This window comes from Fusarium sambucinum, chromosome II (genome assembly GCF_050947815.1).
Source record: "Fusarium sambucinum isolate potato_lamoka chromosome II, whole genome shotgun sequence".
Classification (NCBI taxonomy): Eukaryota; Fungi; Ascomycota; class Sordariomycetes; order Hypocreales; family Nectriaceae; genus Fusarium; species Fusarium sambucinum.
The window spans coordinates 3,872,447-3,891,476 of record NC_139293.1 but is presented as its reverse complement, the minus strand read 5'-3'; the positions used below and the strand labels follow the sequence as shown (position 1 = coordinate 3,891,476).

General features: G+C 47.7%; 8 protein-coding genes across 8 annotated transcripts; 4 read left to right on the top strand and 4 right to left on the bottom strand.

The window, feature by feature from the left end:
• Window positions 1-881: 881 nt before the first annotated feature.
• FSST1_008170 (trypsin-like cysteine/serine peptidase domain-containing protein) lies at window positions 882-3,948 on the bottom strand (the record flags this gene model as incomplete). Its single annotated transcript, XM_083225026.1, has 4 exons — window positions 882-1,066; window positions 1,122-3,374; window positions 3,422-3,618; window positions 3,671-3,948. The coding sequence occupies 4 exons, from the start codon at window positions 3,946-3,948 to the stop codon at window positions 882-884; spliced, it is 2,913 nt and encodes a 970-aa protein (XP_083084131.1).
• A 754-nt stretch (window positions 3,949-4,702) lies between these two features.
• Window positions 4,703-6,326, bottom strand: FSST1_008169 (cytochrome P450; the record flags this gene model as incomplete). The annotated part of the gene is made up of 3 exons (XM_083225025.1): window positions 4,703-5,606; window positions 5,662-6,096; window positions 6,148-6,326. The coding sequence occupies 3 exons, from the start codon at window positions 6,324-6,326 to the stop codon at window positions 4,703-4,705; spliced, it is 1,518 nt and encodes a 505-aa protein (XP_083084130.1).
• A 675-nt stretch (window positions 6,327-7,001) lies between these two features.
• On the bottom strand, window positions 7,002-8,477 carry FSST1_008168 (uncharacterized protein; the record flags this gene model as incomplete). The annotated part of the gene is made up of 1 exon (XM_083225024.1): window positions 7,002-8,477. The coding sequence occupies one exon, from the start codon at window positions 8,475-8,477 to the stop codon at window positions 7,002-7,004; it is 1,476 nt and encodes a 491-aa protein (XP_083084129.1).
• A 1,058-nt stretch (window positions 8,478-9,535) lies between these two features.
• FSST1_008167 (alpha/beta hydrolase) lies at window positions 9,536-10,331 on the bottom strand (the record flags this gene model as incomplete). Its single annotated transcript, XM_083225023.1, has 2 exons — window positions 9,536-9,877; window positions 9,930-10,331. 2 exons carry the CDS (start codon window positions 10,329-10,331, stop codon window positions 9,536-9,538), a joined length of 744 nt encoding a protein of 247 aa, XP_083084128.1.
• A 933-nt stretch (window positions 10,332-11,264) lies between these two features.
• On the top strand, window positions 11,265-13,226 carry FSST1_008166 (P-loop containing nucleoside triphosphate hydrolase protein; the record flags this gene model as incomplete). The annotated part of the gene is made up of 2 exons (XM_083225022.1): window positions 11,265-12,979; window positions 13,100-13,226. The coding sequence occupies 2 exons, from the start codon at window positions 11,265-11,267 to the stop codon at window positions 13,224-13,226; spliced, it is 1,842 nt and encodes a 613-aa protein (XP_083084127.1).
• Window positions 13,227-13,317: 91 nt separating this feature from the next.
• FSST1_008165 (uncharacterized protein) lies at window positions 13,318-14,460 on the top strand (the record flags this gene model as incomplete). Its single annotated transcript, XM_083225021.1, has 1 exon — window positions 13,318-14,460. One exon carries the CDS (start codon window positions 13,318-13,320, stop codon window positions 14,458-14,460), a length of 1,143 nt encoding a protein of 380 aa, XP_083084126.1.
• An 840-nt stretch (window positions 14,461-15,300) lies between these two features.
• FSST1_008164 (uncharacterized protein) lies at window positions 15,301-17,028 on the top strand (the record flags this gene model as incomplete). The annotated part of the gene is made up of 8 exons (XM_083225020.1): window positions 15,301-15,393; window positions 15,475-15,610; window positions 15,668-15,849; window positions 15,906-15,942; window positions 16,005-16,072; window positions 16,123-16,508; window positions 16,560-16,627; window positions 16,676-17,028. The coding sequence occupies 8 exons, from the start codon at window positions 15,301-15,303 to the stop codon at window positions 17,026-17,028; spliced, it is 1,323 nt and encodes a 440-aa protein (XP_083084125.1).
• A 694-nt stretch (window positions 17,029-17,722) lies between these two features.
• FSST1_008163 (uncharacterized protein) lies at window positions 17,723-19,005 on the top strand (the record flags this gene model as incomplete). The annotated part of the gene is made up of 2 exons (XM_083225019.1): window positions 17,723-17,761; window positions 17,812-19,005. The coding sequence occupies 2 exons, from the start codon at window positions 17,723-17,725 to the stop codon at window positions 19,003-19,005; spliced, it is 1,233 nt and encodes a 410-aa protein (XP_083084124.1).
• Window positions 19,006-19,030: the final 25 nt, after the last annotated feature.

Sequence of the window (19,030 nt, the reverse complement as noted above, 5' to 3'; positions counted from 1 at the left end):
GTATGCTATGCTCAAGTGGCGATTTAAATTTCCGGGTTTTCAATTGTCAGTAATGTGAAATGTATGGATCCGTCATGTGTTGATTCAACATTCCATTTGAATCAGCTCCGGTGAACACGATGACGCTAGATACATCATTTTGATGGGTAGTTTGGCAAATGGTATCCCACACCTTTTGCATTGTTCTCATCAGCTTTGCAGTTTATGGTGAAATATTGGTAGAGATACTGGAATTGTTGACAGCAATGTATCGGAATCCACTGCGAACTATTTCTCCACGTAAGCGAGCGAACAGTGATACGGCTTCAAGTAAAAATATAACACTTCGAAACACAGACTGGAGTATCGAGATTCCAGACGATGCAACGGGATAATAGTTGAGTGTCGGCTGTCTTGCAGCAAACGTACCTATCGTAATATTATAGGGCTCTTGTGTGTAAAGCGTCCCCGCCCTCTCCTCAAGCCCGGAGTTAGTGGCAAGCCACAACCAGCATAAAAGGCGCATCAACTCCACACAACTGAGACAAAAAGGACACATGGCTTCTGACCGAACCCACGCAAAACAAAGGGTCTGGCCGGGGATTGAACCCGGGACCTCTCGCAAGCAATGCTATAGGGTTTTCCCTAAGCGAGAATCATACCACTAGACCACCAGACCGAGCAGATATTTACTGATTTCATTGGAGTTGGTTGAAGATTCTGCCTCTATCAAGAGGGCTAGACACCAAATTGTTACGTCAATCAAGGCACCTCAGAGCACAGCCCGGAGAGTTGTAAATCTACATTCTACTTGTAGTATATATGAAGGGAGATAATTATTGTACACCTCTTCCAAGCCATCCATCTCGTCAAGTCTTGAGTCATCATCTCGTGAAATCGCTTTATAGCGTGATACCGTATAGTCCCTCACCCTGTATAACCTCCCCATTCTCATACGTAATTCTCTTCCAACCTTCAGCATGAGTTTCATCACGAATCCACTCTGCGGTTGGGAAATATCGCTGGTCCTTCTTGATGGTAACAACAGATGGAGTACCGGAGAAGTCTGTCATTTTGATCTTGAAGTCTATTTGTTCAAAAGTTAGTAACTACCATGGCCCAGGTGAAATGTCGACACTTACAAGTCTTGTCAGAAATGTTGGCCACCACGTTGATCAGGGCCTCAAGATTAGGTGTCGGCTTGTTATCGATGTGCGTAATGAAGGTCGTAGCATAAACGCTGTACAAGTTCGACGGCGAACCGACTAACCAACTTGTGATGTAAACTTCACTGGGCAACTTCTTGATACACTGGCGCACGGTCCGATGCGGCTTCTGGGCTGTTAGACCGCAGAAGTTGACAACACGCGACGTCTCAAACTCATCTTCAAGAACAGTCTGTGCCTTGAAGCTGATTTGCTCACCACTTCGTACAGCGACTATATCAAGAGATTCCTTCCAGTACATCACATCCACATCAGAAAGCTGTGTGATGAGTTTTCCGTCCAGAGTGATCAGGATATCGCCTTCTTCGAGGGAGTTGGGTAAGCTGCTTGATGCTCGCTTCACCATGAAAAGACGACGGTCCGACGACCTGCTTTGAACTTGGCTGATCCACTCTTCCGAGACGCCCATAACGCGAGCTTCGATGATCGTAACAGCCTCGAGCTCAACGGACAGGCTTCTCAAGCTGGGAACGATACCCTGGCTCAGCTTTTCCGCAATTGGAACAATAGCTTGGGAGCTTAGTCCGAAGCAAGCTTCATCCAGATCTTCCATCTCGTACACAACCCATAGAGCTTGGATAGATCCATCTTCAGCAACAAGGACACCACTGCCGCAATGTGTACCAATTCTGGTCTCTATGTCTACCCTATCAACATTGATAGGCCGTCCTCGAGGGGGATTTGGAGGCTCTCGTTCCAGGGGTATAACCTTTGTGACGGCTGTAGAAGCATAAACCATCTCATCGCTGTCGTTGTGTCCAACAAAAAAGGTAGAAGCTCCCTGCGAGATACGTTCTGTGTTGAACTTTGCACTCTTTACGGGTGCGTCCACGAGGCTGGGATCGTATTGAATGATGGCGTAGTGATGGGAAGGGTGCAAAAAGACAACCTTTCCAGGGATCAGAACCGAGTCTGCAAAGGTGAGCTCGATATCGCACATCTTTGTGGGCACAACCGTCCTGGAAATAATGGCGAATCCACGATCAGCGTCGATTACGAGTCCCATACCTCGATGAACACGGGTAGACTGTCCGTCGATAAGAACAGGAGCGGAGAACTTGACGTTCACGAAACTCCGCACGATCTCCGCTACTGCCCTCAACGGCATGTGCTCTAGCGTGTCAAATGAGGCACTCAGCTTCATCGGCTGAACCGCAGGCAACGGCTCAGCAAGAACATCAACATCCCAAACACCTGTGTCGTCGTTCCTCGTAAACATCTTCATTCGTCGAAACCAATGTCTGTCGATTGGAACAACCGCTGTGCGGACTGTGTGTCGCTCCCAGACGTGCCAGTACTTGATCGCCACTCGCGCCCTGTCAGGGATATCCTTCATGACCTGCACAAAAGCATCCAGGTCTGGTGTCTTTTTGTGATTGACGCTGTCAACCATTATGTAGTTATCATGCATTGGATGAAAGGGTCCTGCTTTGCTAATGTAAACACCACGGCAGGGTAGGACGTAGCGCTGGGCAACTTGGTACGAGATGTTGTGAAAGCATGCTGCACCGACGGTGACGAAGCGATCGGGGGTAACTACATCGAGATTTTGCACTGTGATGTCTTCTTCCACGTCTTCTCCGTCCCTTTGGACGAGGACGCGGACTGTTTGATCGATGTTTTCGTCAAAGATAGTGTTCAGGCGGAGGAACTGTGTAATTAGTTCCCCGTTGATCTTGATAAGAATGTCTCCCTCTTTGAGTTTGCCATCTGACGGTCCCTCGGATAGGACGTCGGCTGCGACGATAGCATTGTCTTCTCCTGGAAAGGACTTGCGAAGGACACTCTCCCACTCGGGACTCAACCCAAGTCTCCGACACTCATCAAAGGGTTTGAGTTTGAAGACGGTCTGGATTTCTCCTCTTTTCACCTTGTGTCCGTTCTGGATCTGCTTCAGTGCTTGTAGAGGGCCATCAAGTGGGAGGAAATAATCGGTTGAGCCATCTGTACGGCCACCAGCCTGGAGAGCAATGCCATGGCCGTCTACATTGACGACAGGGGATCCTGAAGAGCCGCCGGATGCGGAAGCATTGGCTTGGTAGTAGCAGGTGTTGAAGTCCATGTAGCCATCATAGATGGGGGCGTTTCGATCCAGACGGCTGATGAAGCCTGACAGAATACCCAGCTTTTCGCCGCTGTCGTTACCAATAACCTTGATCTCAGTCCCAACTGTGGAATGTTAGATAACTGTTTCAAGCGAGAGGTTGTGAGTTTACCTTTTGCAAGATCTGGTCGAAGTTGCATGGCGGTCAGTTCCATGTATTTGACCGCCTTTGGATCAAATTTGAGAAACCCAAAGTCATGGATGGGGTCGCGGTAAATTGGATGAACCTCTACTTCTTCCTGATTGTTGAAGACGATATATCCCGAGAACGGTCCAGGACCAACGACATGGCGATTGGTCAGGACAAGACTTTTAAAAGTTAGCGTGATCGTTTAACCTCTAGAAAAAACAAATGTCGTACCCTCGCTCAGCGTCAACAATAAAGCCAGTCGCTTCACTTGTCTTGGAGATTTCTGTGTCGAATGCATACGGATGTGAGAACTTGACTGATACGACGCATCTTACAACTTTCTCTATAGCTCTTTGCCATGCCTCGCTTTCACTTTCTGAGAGGAGACCTGTCTTGGATGGGGCACTCTTATCAACAGGGCTGGTGATGCCATTTTGGGTAGGCTCTGTGGATTCTGATAATGACATGTCGCGCATTTTGGGAAGGACGGGATCCTGGTGGATAGTCATGGTGATGGTATGTCCTGACGGAACCAGGATGATAGAACAAGATAACCAGGCAAGCTTGTGAATGAGATGTAATAATGATGCGGGAGAAACGGTAGAGAATACAGAGGAAGTTATAGAATGTTCAAGGTTGAAAATGAAGGACAAGTGAACACACCGTTTCAGTGCTTACGGTTGAACAAAGCCAGGCAGTCAGCCCTATGAGCAAATCGAACACGCATCACATCACTGACCCCTCATCAGAGTTGAGGCCCCTCAGCCCCGAAAAGTGGATTGGCTTTCCGATGTGCCGAGTGATAGGGTGACTCAATTGAGGCAACCAACAGTGGCGCAGTATGGAATCAGTAGGTCATTTTCAGCCTTGACGACACTAACTCTTTCTCACTAGACATCTTGGCTCCATGTTTGGATCTTTGTTTTTGTGGAAGCGATCCAAGTCGCGTGAGGACAGCATTTGATGTCGGAGTTATCGGTCACCGAACAAGAGGGATTATTCCGAATATCGCCGTCAGAAACAGAAATATTTAAATAATAAACCTTGATAGTTACCTTGCCGCTTATTATGGGATGACTCACTATTATCTCATACGAAAATAATCAGGCTGAGAATAGTCTCATGATGCTGACTTGCCTAGCGCAGGACATTCTTCAAAGATATTTACGAAAGATTTTATCCAACATGTCTATTTAACTCATTTGACAGTAATAAGCCAAGGTTAACAGAAAACATATCTACAAACTCTGAACCGCTTTTACTCTAACCAGATGCAAGGGAAACCCTCGTTTTACTCTCTCCCATCCTTAAACTCCACTCCCCGTTCCACTCCTCTCTCCTTCTAACCTCAAGCTCAATATCTTTCTTGGGCGTATAAATAGTGGCCATGTCACCTGTGTTCAGGGTCGGGTTCCTTGCCCATTGACCTGAAGCAGGGTTCATATCGCACCGCACAGAAAGAAGAGCCAACACAATCAGAATTTCTGTTGAGGCAAACTGTCGCGCAGGGCACAAATGTGGTGGTGCGCCCCATGCCACGAAACTGCTCGACACGACCGATTTCTTTTCGGATCCCTCTTTTGGCATGAACCGATACGGATCGAAGACATCAGCCGAATCTCCCCATGTACTTTGGTTGGTGTGCACGGGTTGGCCGGGCATCATGACGAATTGGCCAGCTTTAAGGAGGTACTTGTCATCCAGGAGTGTATCTTCCGTCACCTTTCGAATGTTCGCGTGAATATGTCTTGTCCGTTGTGTCTCCTGATAAAGAGATAAAAGTAAAGGACATTTTGTTTTCAACGCTGCAACATCCACCACAAACCCATTCTCTTTGTTTCCACTCACAGCCTGTTCGACTAATTCTCGTCGCACTTCGTCAAGAAGTTCAGGCCGGGAGAACAGCTCGTAGATGGTCCAGAACATGATGGGAACTGTGTTGGCAAAAGCCGCTGTTCCAAAGGTAGCTTGCTGCTTGCAGATGTCATCCTCGTCAATGCCTGCCTCTTGCATGGTGCGCTGACGAGCCATATAGACTGCTGATACGTCGACAGGAATGTTCTTGTTGTATTTTCGGAAGGCGTCGAAGACGATCTCACGGGCTGCGTAGCCTTTTCTAGTAATGTCGAGGTTGATGAGATGGAGAGGCATATAATCTTGCCATTTCCTTGATCTTGTCAGCTCTCCGGCTAAATTTCTGATATACTAGTTCTTTTACTTACCAAAATGCTTCATCAATCTTGGGGTCACGAAAAGGATGCTCCACGCCCAGAATTCCACAAGCACTCGCCTGCACAACTGCATACCTAGCCCACTCTAGCAACGACACTTTTCTCACGCCGTTCTTCTCTTGAGGCAGCAGCGCCTCAATGTCAATCAGCGCACGATCTGCCATTCTTGAATTCTGCTCATCAAGACTAGGACCTGGGGCAAGACCATGTTTATGAGCATGACTGAATGAGTCAACCCATTCACTCCCAAAGACTTCAATCGTGGCGGGATTGGCATCACCCATATGCTTGGCGGCAGTTTGCATAAAGGGACGGAAGGAAAGTGTTTTGGTCCTTTGGATAAGAGGGATGAGGCGGGCTGTTTTGGCGACGTAGAGTTTTGTGTTGAAGATGGCAACTGTATAGATTTCTTGGTCTGTTTGCTTGCTGTCACGTTTGTTAATAGCTATTCTCCAAACGTACTGCTCGTTTACATACCTAGTTATCCCGTGGTAGCCAGAACTGTACTTTATCATTCCTAACAAATGTCCAAAAAGTGGTATCTTGGACTGAAGACGCTTCGGTTCTCTCGGGTCATCAAATATGGAAAAGAGCCATTCTAGCGTGTATGCGAACAGAACAAACCCTGCTGCACCATACAAAATCTCACGAAGCATGATGACAAAGAAGATGATAGTGTCACAGTTTCTACTTCCAAAAAGTAGGCACGTTCAACATTTTAATATATAAATATGGATGATCATTAACCAAACTGGGTATCTCGCTTATCAAGAATATCAGATCCTTTAGATCAAGTACGAATACGAACCCCCTTGGTGGAGAGACTAAGAACTACTAGCATCGATCTAGCGCTGACCAAAATATCTTGGTTCAGGGGGGGTTATAGGAAAAGAAACCGAACCCGAGTAAGAAGATGACCAAGGAATAATTGGACCTTGTGTGATTGGTGGGCGATTTCAACCGTTGCGTATAGTTTTCGGCCATGGCAAGCGTTGGAAATGGCTCCAGTTTGAGTTGGCGCTTATGGGAAGAACAGTGTAATGGTAAGCCACAGGCGTACGTTGTGTCAGAGTCGAGAATTTATACCAAATGCGTGATATTCCATAGCTAACTATTCTTGTTCCTCCTTTTCTTTGCCCATCGATAAAGCCGATCCTGAAGCATTGTCTCATTTTTCACAACGCAATAACTTGCGATAGCAACAATGCAAATTCCGCTGCAAACGTCTCGCCAATGATAGCTTTGTTCAAGGTCTACTTAGTTTCACCATCTATTCTGCCGCAGCCTGGATACATAACCCGAACAAGCTATTCCCTGCCATTATGGTAGTGTCAAGTCATACGCAATGCCGCCTGGTCGAAGGCATTGATTACCGCATCGTATAACTCATTCGTTTCTTCTACACTCGACTTGGTCCCCAGAAAAAAAGGGCCATCGTCAGGGAAGAACAAAGTCTTGCGCAACGCATACGCCAACTCTTCAGTACCCTTGAACACCGGTGCAAACTCTGAAACAATGGCTGAGAATCTCTCCTTGTCAGAAATGTCCTGGATCTTTTGGTTGGCGCTTCTGAGGTTGCCACTGTTATCCTTGTTCCACAGGTAGATTCGACTATCGGGGGAAATGTCTCCGTGTTCAGCGATAGCGAGCCACATGAAGCAGTAGAAGAACGATTCCAGATCATGTCGGTAGGTGTGGGCGATGAAATCGTCTTCGTGGCGTGCAACATCAATAGCCATAAAAGCCTTTGTTCCAATCACATCGGTGACGGGTCCTTCCAACGGGACCCGTAGATCCCTGCCACTGTCGAGGTCGATGAGAAACCCACATGGTTGGCCTTTTTTAGCTCCAGGTGACTTGTTGATCATGAAGTTTCCTGGGCAGATATCCCTATGAATGATTTCGGCGTCAAAGTACAGAGTCCGGTGTGCTTTGACGGCATCTCGAAGGCAGGTAATCAACTCGAAAACACTTCGGTAGTTGGTGACAGGACGACCGACTGGGGAGATGACGACGCAAGCTGTCAGGTACTTGTTCGTTTCCAGACGTCGTTGGGCGATGAGCTGGTTGACGCCCCAGATGTTGAGTTCGGTAACTCGCTTCATGAACTTCTCCTCCTTTCGGCTCGACTCGTCGCGGAGAGAGAATTTCACAATGATCTCGTCGCCTTTATCATCTGTTGCTCTGTAGACAGTGGGTCCATCACTAACAATGACCTGAGGGCGTGTGATGGGTTCTTTGTCCAGCCAAAGTTTGTATGACGAGTTCGGTTCAATCTTGTCGTCGCAGGTTTCCACCTCGTCGCCCTTGATAACAACATATTGGGACTTGTTGCTAGTGTAGAAGATCATTGGGTTGAGACCAAGTTGCGCGTCGTTCATTTTCATATAGTCGTTTTCGAACTGTTCGAATGGCACGTTGTGCACGATTCCTGAACGGTAAAGGCGCACGCGATCGAAGATCCAAAGCTCCAGCTCATGGCCGCGTAGATAGAAGCCGTGAAGGAAGAGGCGCGTGGGTTGAGCTTGGAAGACTTTGTCGGCGCTATCGTAGAGAATACCGATAGCGGAATTGTGATCGTGGTTGGACTCGGGGGAGATTTCTATGCCGACGACTTGTGTTTCGGGCCACGGGTTGCTGTCCCTCTCGTGCGCAGAAGGCATAAGGAGATGCTGGATGACGCCACGCTCGAGGGATATACCGCGGAGGACGCGCTGGGGAGTGTTGCGCTTCCAGCAAATATCCTTGAAGTACTTGTCGAACCAGGACATGTCCTGCTTCCAGATGTCGAATTCTATCTTGTCCATGTTGATGATATTGGTAAAGGTGCGATGAATGATGATTGTGTAAATATAGGTTCAGATTTGTCTTTAGGTAGCGCGTAGGTCGAACGGTTTCTGAATTGATGTGGAAGGAAGAGATTTGGTTGTGCGAAAAGAAGAAGGCCGCGACCTGGTTTTATGGCGAGAGGAAAGAAGGTTCATCGTATCACGTTGATTTTGGAAGGTCACACACAGCCCCGTTGGTCACGCGCAGGCGCGACTGCACAAACAATGCTTCACCATCGCGATATGAGGCAGACAAACAACAGTGGGTAAGTGACATGCAGCAGAGATTGGAAGCTCAAATACGGCAGTGAGTTGATAGCCAATATGAAGTAACTACCTATCTAGTCACTTTTAAGAGTGTTGTTAGTGCAAAAAGATACAGGAATCATTATCCAGCAATATCGACAGCAAAAAGTAACTTTAATCTAATGGCGATCTGTCTTTATGTCATGTGGGATCTCATGTGAAGCAAAGTTCGGATTAGGGCTTCCCGTTCATTCATCTGTTGATCTATCACCCCCTCAGCAACCGCATACCTCTTTTTCGACAACCTTGTTACTACCAGATCCGAAGTATATTTCGTATTTCCAAAGGCTATTTCCCTTCCAGGGACTGCAAAACATGTCATGAGATCTTGAGCAAGGTTCTGTTTGGTGATCAATATTGTGGGGTGAGTAAGTCGCAAGTTGATTTGTGTGCCTTGAATGTTGATTTGTGGAACAAGCGCAAACTGTGTTTCATGTAAACTTTCTATAGCAGAGTCGGCTGATTTGGCCGAGTGTCTATTTCATAGGCTGAGGGCAACTGGATTAAGTTTGTGATAAGCGCGCAACGTCGAGTAAGTTCATAGACATGTGACCAGACACTGTCAAGGGTGCGGCGAGCTGCCAGCATATGCATCTAACATGGTGGGCAAAGCCTCACTACAGACATGAAGCATGAAGCATGAAGCAAATCTTAGACGGTAATTAACACTTCACGAGGTCATCTATTATATAGCAGTACATCTTAATCAAAGACATAGACTTGCAGGTTTATTACTTCTTCTCTACGATCGGCTTAATCATCTCGGTGAGCGTGTCAGGCTGGGTGAGATTAGGCGTATGTCCACTCTGAATCTTATGAACCCCAACTTTCCCATTCGTCATACCTTTGAGTAACTCAACCATACCAAACTGATACTCTGGGACAACGAGCTTATCTTGTTCACAGATGATGTAGTGGACCTCGACATCTTTGTACCCGGCGTATGTAAGCTGACTGTTGTATGCGGCTGTCGAATGCTGGGGCAGTTCCTTTGCCAGCTTGAGAGCTTCTTCGGGTGGTGAATCAGAGTAGATGAATGGCGCGCTTTCAGGTGTGAGGGTCATGTAATCATCCTTGGAAAGTCAGTGGTTTACTCGTGCCATGGTTAAAGAGAGGTAAACCTGCCTCGATGATGAGATAGTCCGGGGCTGTTAGCAATGATATGACGGATCCGCCGACCGGCAGTGCAACTCCAGCAAGATAAACAATGTCGCTAACGCCGCTGTTCTTCCCCTGAGATTGTCGGGCCTTCTGCGAGAGTGTTTCCAGGCATTGAGTAGCGGGTACACCACCGTATGAATGAGCCAGCAGGATTACTCTTTTGTCGTCATCTAATAGTTTCTCCACGGCAGATACAATCTCGTCGACGTCGTCACTCATGGTAGCAGGGCTTCTTCCCTCCTTTCGACCGACAGAAGGTAAGTCAACGATCTCGGATTGTATGCCATGGCGAGCGAAACTCTGAGCCAGAGGTTCGTAGAGAGACGGCGATGCGAAAGAGCCAGGGATAATAACGACGGTCGCCATATTAAAGACTGATGATAGAGAAAGCAAACATTGAAATGATGCGAACTGTTGTTGATATATCAGCTAATATATGTCTCAGTCCGTGCCCCGATGTCACATCGCGAAAGGAGAGAATGTCTCAGAGACGGAATTACTACCGTAAGAGGACACATTTTCCATGTCTTTGTGCGGGGCCAGTTAGTCGATAAGGATAGCATGATCAAATCAATGCTTTTTATAGAGAGAAAGTGATTTATCCCTGCCCAGGAATTACATAAAATACGCTTGAATCAAGTCTTGTAACTTTTGTGTCTGTTTGTTCCATGACAATTAACATGGCAATTAATTGCACTGCAATGCATCCTTTTTCAGGCGTGCATTTGCCAGCAGTTGTACCATTTGGAAAAGTCTACTTGTTCACATCATCATTTAATCTGATATTCGATTCTTCGCAATGGATGCATCTTTTGTCTTTATTGATTGTTTGACTGCCCACTTTCTGTTTATTGAGACTTTAGGGGGTAGCAGAAGAATTGACCGCTAAACTTTAGGCTAAAAAAATAATAGCCTAACAAGTATGGTCTAAATAGGATGAAGTGGCCTACTAATTTAGTCACTTGTGTATCTAGCCCTGATGAGACCGAAGAATGGATGAGTTGCTCTGGAATAATTCAGGGACTGTGGGCCCCCTATCTTATCTCCCTGCAGCGACGTCACTCAACTAAAAGTTAGCGCCTGGACCCTGCGATGAAGGTCGCTACTGTAAACGGTTTAGCGCTGTACTACAAAGGCAGAGACTTTTCTCAAATGGATATCAAAACCGTCTGTCCCTCAACAAAGAAAAACATGCAGCGCCTTCGACTTAACACAACACTTCTTCAACGTCCACGTCTCTCACTTTTCCCTCTCCCAAAAATCACAGCGCTTCACACTTCTCCTTTTTCTTCCCTGATAATGGACAACAAACGTCGCTCTGGTCGTGGCGGTCGCGGCGGCAAAAGAGGTTCTCATTCGCAAGCTCATCGCGGCGGAAGACCTGGACAGAACCAGAATCAAGACCAGCCTCGTCGTGAGCAGCAAAGAGACACTCCCGAGCATTCAAACAATGACCATGTTGACCCTCCTGCCACCGCTCTTGCCCCCGAAGCAGGTGCCTTCAGTACGCGTCGCTTCGACAGTCTTTTGGAGAACAACAAGGTTGACCCCGTCATCGTTCGCACCATCACAAACGACATGAAATTCGAGTACATGACCCCTGTGCAAGCCAGCACTCTGGATGATCTTCTTCCTCCTCATCGCATGGACTGCCTCGTTCAGGCCCGTACTGGAACGGGTAAGACGATGGCTTTCCTTCTACCGGCCCTGCAGACCATGATCAACCAGAAGCGTGGCTCGGGTAGCGGTATCTCTTTGCTTGTCATCTCGCCAACTCGCGAACTCGCCCAACAGATTTCCACCGAGGCGACCAGGGTTCTGAAGAACCTCCCTCAGTATCGCGTGCAGTGCGTCATGGGTGGCACAAACAAGGACCGCGAAGAGAGAGCTATCATGGGCGGCTGTGAGATTCTCATCGCCACACCCGGTCGTCTTTTAGACCACATGTCCAGCGAGGACATCCGACACTGCATGCGCCACGTCGACACTCTAGTCCTTGACGAAGCAGACCGTCTTCTCGATATGGGCTTCCTCAAGGATCTTCGCTCAATTGTTAGGCAACTTCCCAACAAGGCCGACACCGACCGCCAAGGCATGCTCTTCTCCGCCACCATTGCTCCCCATGTGAAGCAGGTCGCCGAGCTCGTTTGCTCGCCTCAGTACAAGTTCATCTCGACCATCCCCGCGGGTGAAGTCAACACCCACGAGCGCGTTCCTCAGTTCCTTGTCAAGGTTCCTACCTTTTCCGACGTGGCGCCCGCCATGGTTGGAGTCGTTCGCGAGGAGGCAACTCGAGGCCAGAACTTCAAGGCAATTCTGTTTGCGACTACTGCTGCGATTGCCGACTTTTACCACAGCATTCTCGAGGCTACCCCCGGTTTGCCGCCTGTGACTGTTCTGCACAGCCGCATGGCACAGAACAAGAGAACGAGGATCACCAACGACTACCGAACTGCTCGCAGCGCTATTCTCGTAGCTACTGATGTTGTCGCTCGAGGAATGGATTTCCCTGGTGTCACCACTGTTATCCAAGTTGGTCTGCCCGCTGACAAGCAAAGCTACATCCACCGTCTAGGCCGAACTGCACGGGCTGATGCCGATGGTCGAGGAATCTTGATTGTCTCCGAGGTAGAAAGTTTCTTTCCCAAGTACACCCTCAAGGAGATCAATTTTCAGGAACGTGAGGCCGACCTGTCGCCTACCCAGGACGTCATCGGCCAAGCTTCCAAGATGGAAGACGAGGCCAAGTCGCGCGTTTACCAAGCCTGGTTGGGCTACTACAACAGCCACATGAAGGCTCTTCGATGGAGCAAGGAGGACCTCGTCCATCAAGGCAACGTGTTCGCACGCAATGGTCTAGGAGCTCCCGAAGTCCCTTCTCTGCAGAAGAGCACTGTTAGCAAGATGGGCTTGAAGGGTATCAAGGGTCTTAACGTCACGGCCGACCGACCTCGCGCTAAGCATGGAGCCCCTGGCGGCCACGGTGACAACGGACGTGGAAAGCGAGGACGAATGTAAACGACTCTCATGAAATGAAAATATCGGCAGGAATGGATGGAGTTAAGGACATTGCAGAGGGGATTTTATGATTGTTCAGATACGATGATACTGCATAGACTTTAAGAATGAACCAGCAAGACAGACACATTAAGTTTACTCTCACCAAAAGACGAATGTGTTGATGAAACAAATAACTTACAAGGGTCCGTCGGCTGGTTAGTCATCGATGTATCCATATGGAAGATTGATGATCCGTTATGACTACAAGAGACCTGTCGAATTGATACATCACATTGTACACCATCTCCTGCAATCTTACCACAGAGGACTTTTGCCACAAAGGAAAAAGAAAATGCAGCAGCAATCTCACCTCATCTTTGAACATGGGCATCTACGAATATACGCACCAACTCGCTATGTTCCTCCCGAGGGATGTAAAGAATGGAACAAGTCGCATCTGGATGACATCTGTCTAGACATGGAGTCTTTAACCCTGGAGTCTTCTCCAGCAAAAGCGGAACGCAAAAGGCAATTCTCCCGGAAATACAAGATCCAATCTCGCCTAACTACCCATAACGGCACACTAGTACTGGGTCAGCCTATGGCCCACGTATACCCTCCAGACCCTCCCATGATAAATCCCACCAGTGATTCTGGCCCAAGAATTTCTTTTTTCTTGTCGTTGCCAGGAGAGCTTCGTCTTGGCATCTATCGCTACCTTCTCGTCTCTCCAAATCTCCCCGTTATTTGCTCCACAGCAGCTGCTGGCGGCTTTCGCGTTCTAGCTGAAGAATTGTACGATTTGGACCTCGGGATCCATCCGCAGATTCTGCAGACATGCAAGACAATTAACCGAGAAGCGACGAAGGTTCTATATGCGGACAACGTCTTCCGGAGAAAAGTTTACTGGCCGAGTTCTTGGGGGAGGAGGGGAGAAAGAAGGCTTTTGCCTCTAAAGGAATCCTCGCCCATCAGTCATGTCAATTTGCAGAGCATCATAAAAATTCGCATCTTTCGAGAATACCGTAAATGGTTACGCAGTGGAAGACTGAGAGTTTTGGATGAGTTTCCCTCGTTGAGAGAGTTGCAGGTCCATGTTGACATAAATGACGACCGGGACGTGTCGTTGGTGTACAAAGATGCTTTGAGGTCAATCCATCTTCACCATCGTCAACTTCCCTGCCTGAAGTTCAAAATGCGCCTCGGATTCGACCAAGCTTACAAGGACTGGTGCAACGAATACACTAATCGCCCCATGGGCTTCAGTCTCCACCTGCGAAAAAAGGCTGAATTGGAAAATTGGTTCCAGAAAGAGGATATGTTTGCCGACAAAAAGATCACATGGCAATTCTTAATAGAATTGTCTAGCTATGTCGGGCCATCGGCAACGATCATGTTCTCAACGGTTACGTCCCAATCGAGTGACAAGGCCGATGACATATCTTGCTGCGTCGGCGTAGATGGCAAAAATACGTGGAGTAAACTATCGGTGTGACACGTCGATTTTACCATTATACGATGCATAAACGGTACGAAACAGGCATTGGGAAAGCAAACGTGGGCAAGCTAGCAAGCTAAGCAAGTCAGAGGTATCTAAGACATATCATGTTTCATTTTCCATTATAGTGGGACAGCCTTTCGATGTGTCATCTGCAAGTGATGGTCAAATGCAGCCAGCCATCCAATGAGAAAGTCTCTAATTGGGGATGCTTGGGTTCCTCCAGTCCCTGTAATTCATGAAAGTCCACCTCGTGCTTGTTCTCTTCTTACAGCATTGTGAACCAGAACAACGCATCAGAGGGTTACAGACAGCTTATAGGTTTGTGAACAAGTTTTGAATATTTCCGTAACGATGATATCGTACATATTTTTCACGCCGTTTCGTAGAAAGCTGCACAGTCAGGGTTTGGACCGTGCTGCTTAAAGAGTCCGTATTAGTGACCCCTGGAACAGATTTACGATCGTTTGAAGCCTAGTCACGATGAGACTAATGATCAGGCTTGTCCTAGAAAAGCATAGAATTTCATCCAACGCCACACTGGGTTCCAATCCCGGCAAATGTAACCACGACCAGCATCCCACCAAGATAATGCACTCTACAGCACCTCAGTTCCCTTTGGAAGAAAAAGCAAAAACAAAAGAAAGCAGAAACCAATATAGATATAGCATTGAATCCACTTGTACCCTCCCTACGATATCCGTTTCGTAAAAGGCATTTCTGAGTTCTGACTAAATTTATATTTAAGAAAATGAATCTACCCGCGGCCTTTCTCTTTTCTCCAATCCGTTCTACGTACAATTATCGACCACACTACAGTAATTGGCCGGTATCACGATGGTTTCTCTTCGTGTGGCCGTTTCTCTCTGCGTAGCCTATCTGTCATGCTTGGCTGCGGCAATATCCCTGGAGGATATTCCGAAATGCTCTGTAAGTGCCGAGTCCACTGCTGACCGTTTCTCTCAACCCTCTTAGCACGCGTGTTATTAACCATGGTGATGGTGAAAATAGCTACCATGTGTTATCCAGATTATGAGCAATCCAGCGGTTGCCAATTCGAGCATCGAAGCCATGTGCGCAGCCAGGGAGATGGAAAGAACAATCCAAGATTGTATTTCAAACAAGTGCACGATAAGAGAGTCACTTGGTATGCTTTTTCCAGCCATCATCTATCACGTCTCTTGACCATCTAACACGAATTTAGAATTCGCGGATTTTGTCTCTGAAGTATGCGATATCCCTCAGGAAGACAGCCGTCCAAAGTATCGAGCTATCATCATTACTTGGACCAGTATCAGTCTCGTTGCAGTAATATTATTAGTCGCTTCCAAAACATTCGTTGCGACTCCTTGGGGACTCGACGATAGTTTTTCTATCCTTACCTTTGTATGTCATGCCTTTTGTACAATTTCTGTATGCACAATCGACTGACATCTGGCCAGTGTATCATTGTCCCCTGCTCAGTCTTCTTTCTTCGCGGTAAGTCTTCTCAGCAGATTTTAACCATTTGTTATCGATCACAACTAATTCAACTACTATAGCAACTGATAACGGATTTGGATCTCTCCAGACGTTATACAAATCTGACGATTTCAGTCCCTTACTCAAGGTACACCGTGCTCCAATGTCTTCCAAATGAAAATGCTCATCTTTTTACAGAACATATTTGTCTGGCAGGTCCTTTTTATCGCTGGTCTGGCTAGCGCAAAGACATCTGTTCTCCTCTTCTTCTTGAGAATCTTCCCGGGTCAGAAATTCAGACGCATGGTTTGGACAACACTCGCCTTCAACACTGTCGCCACGATCGTCCTTCTTGTGGTTCAGCTTACAGTGGGACGCATTGTCGAGTTGGTTTGGGATCACGAGGATCTCACTGCGAGCATGGAAAAATACAAAAAGCCCATTATCATCATCTTGGCGCACTGCGTGGTCGACATTTGTGTTGATGTCTGGATGCTTATATTACCCATGACCCAGCTTTACAACTTGGGATTAAGAACAGACAAGAAGATCCGGGTCATGTGCATGTTTGGGGTTGGAATCTTGTAAGCCGAAACTTTGCATACGTCTCTCTTCAAACACTAACATGGCAATAGCTTAACTGCTGTCAGCCTTGTACGGTTGATAATGCAGGCCAAGGTTGTGCCAAACCCTAGTGAAACAGGTAGGTCGTCACATTTTAATACGTTATCGTTTGCTTACAATTCTACAGACAGCAAACTACATTCTACCGTGATTTGGGCAAACATCGAGCTCAACGTCGGTTTCATAGTAGCGGTCGTAGCGCCTATCCGCCAACTCTTCCAACTCGTCGCAGCCAGCGGCAAATCTCAGGACGTTCCGACAACGAACAGAAGTCGATCCAGAACTGCGACATTTGTAGATCGCTCTCTTGTGCGGATTAAAGATGTTGATGAGGAACAGTTGGTGATACAGGATGTCGGTAATTTGTGCGGTACGACGCTCAACACTTCAAGTAGTAGAGATACGACCAAGAGGCATGACCATGACGATGTTGAGCTGAGCCAGCTAGGAACAATCAGTAATGGGAAGGGACAAAATTGAATGGAATGGCGGTACGACAGTTGGGGGTATGAGGCTATGAGTGATGATTTTTTATTTATTTTTATTCTGTCCTACGGTTCAATTCTTTGGACCACATGATGTAACTAGACTAGATAGAATTAGGAGCTAGACTCTTTTTAAGACAATTTGGCCCACTCCGTGATGTTCCATGTCTACATGTACCTTGTACACTCACTCATCTACTACATCAAACTAAGCGTTTTGACAAGACTAAAGCCGTCTTGGCTTCTCCAGATGTTCAAAGTTTTATACTAAAATTATCCTGTCAAGAAAAGACAAGACTCTTAGTCTGGGGAATCGAGGGTAAGTCTGAGAAACAAGCATCACACCAAGTCTTGGACCCGCGAATCACAATCCCCGTTCCAAAACTTGGCACTTAGGTATTGCTAGTGACGTCACGAGCGTAGTTCTCTGTGGGATGACAAGCTACGTAAAGCCGCAGAGAGGTGTTGCTCTCTACAACCAAATGCCCTATCAATTTGCGGTGTGCGGCTTTAAATCTGCAGACTATGCCATCATTGTGCGCCCAGAGGACCCTGGTAGGGACTGAGACTTGAGGCTTATATACTTCCCGATGATCTACGACGCTTCAAGGGTCGTTGGGCATCAAGCAGCAGATACACCAGAACTGAACAGTCTGGTCAACTTCAACTCTGCACATTAACCATCCAACATGAACTACGCAAATATGATTGAGGAGAAAAACCTCAAGGTAAACTCACCCTGTCGCTCTGTCATTTGTATCGGCGCTAACTCTGCTAGAAAACATTTATTATTGCCACGCTATGTTCTACCCTCGTCGGAACCTTCACCTCGTCGATGGGTCTCTGGGACCGCGTCAAAGAGAAGCGCATACAAGCTAAACGCGACACTACCCAAGACGAAGAGATCAAAAATCTCAAGGCCAAAGTTGAACAAGCCTCCCTCGAACGCAACCGAGCCTCCTCCGACAGGCAAAGAATACGAGACGAAGTCGAAGCCTCGTTCGAGCGGTCGGGCGCCCTCATCAATCGCGAATTTGAAGATGGATACCATAGATACGGCAAACAATTCGCCATTGGCGATGTCGTTACCGAGAACAAATTACAGGCGCAGGTCATCGTGCTGCAACAGACGGTGATCAATGTCCTCCAGGATGCGCTATACAGTGGGAGGCAACTTGACCGCGCCGATATGGCCAGGCTTGTTGCTGCCTCTGATGCCGCACGGGAGGGATCTCTTGGTGCTCTCCGACAACAGCGACAGCGCCTGGGGGAGCTAGAGGGTCCAATGCCTCCACCTCCACCTCCACCTCCACAAGCCCTTCTACCACCCAACCGAGCTTCCACCGTGGTCAGAGACGATCCTCTGTACTGTCGCTATGCCCTCGATCTACAATACATTCCCGAACGGCCTCTCTCGACGAGCTTCGCCCCCCGCGGCGACCGTCTCTGCCCCGCCTGTGACGTGTTTCTCGACGTCGAAGATGACGATGGCTGGGCGATTGGCAAGACAGCCACACGCCTGATCACAGAGCAGGGCTACAAGCGCGAGATTGACGAAGAGCTCGAGTTCCATATCAGTCCGCGATTCGTCATTAAATGCCATACACCTGAAGGAGAATTCGCCTGCGTGCTGTGCAGTCGCTTCCGTGAAGAAGACGTTCTATGTCCCACAGCGGATACTCTTGTCAACCACATCGGAAAGGAACACAGCGTTGCAGAGATGGAGAGGGAACCTGACTTTGAAGTGCGGTCTCTAGATCTCGATAGAAGAAGCTTGGCTTCTGCCAGGCCTATTGATATGAACAAGAGGATCATGCCGCCGAGGTCGGCGGATTCGGGGAGGGGAAGTTCGTCCGGGAAGTCTGTCGCCGATGTGGACAGGCGAAGTGCGAGGGCTATGAGTGTCGATAGAAGGAGTATGGATCGAAGAAGCATGGATGGGAGAAGTGTGGTGGGGAGGAGCGTCTACTAAATGAGCATGGTGTTTTGCATAGCGA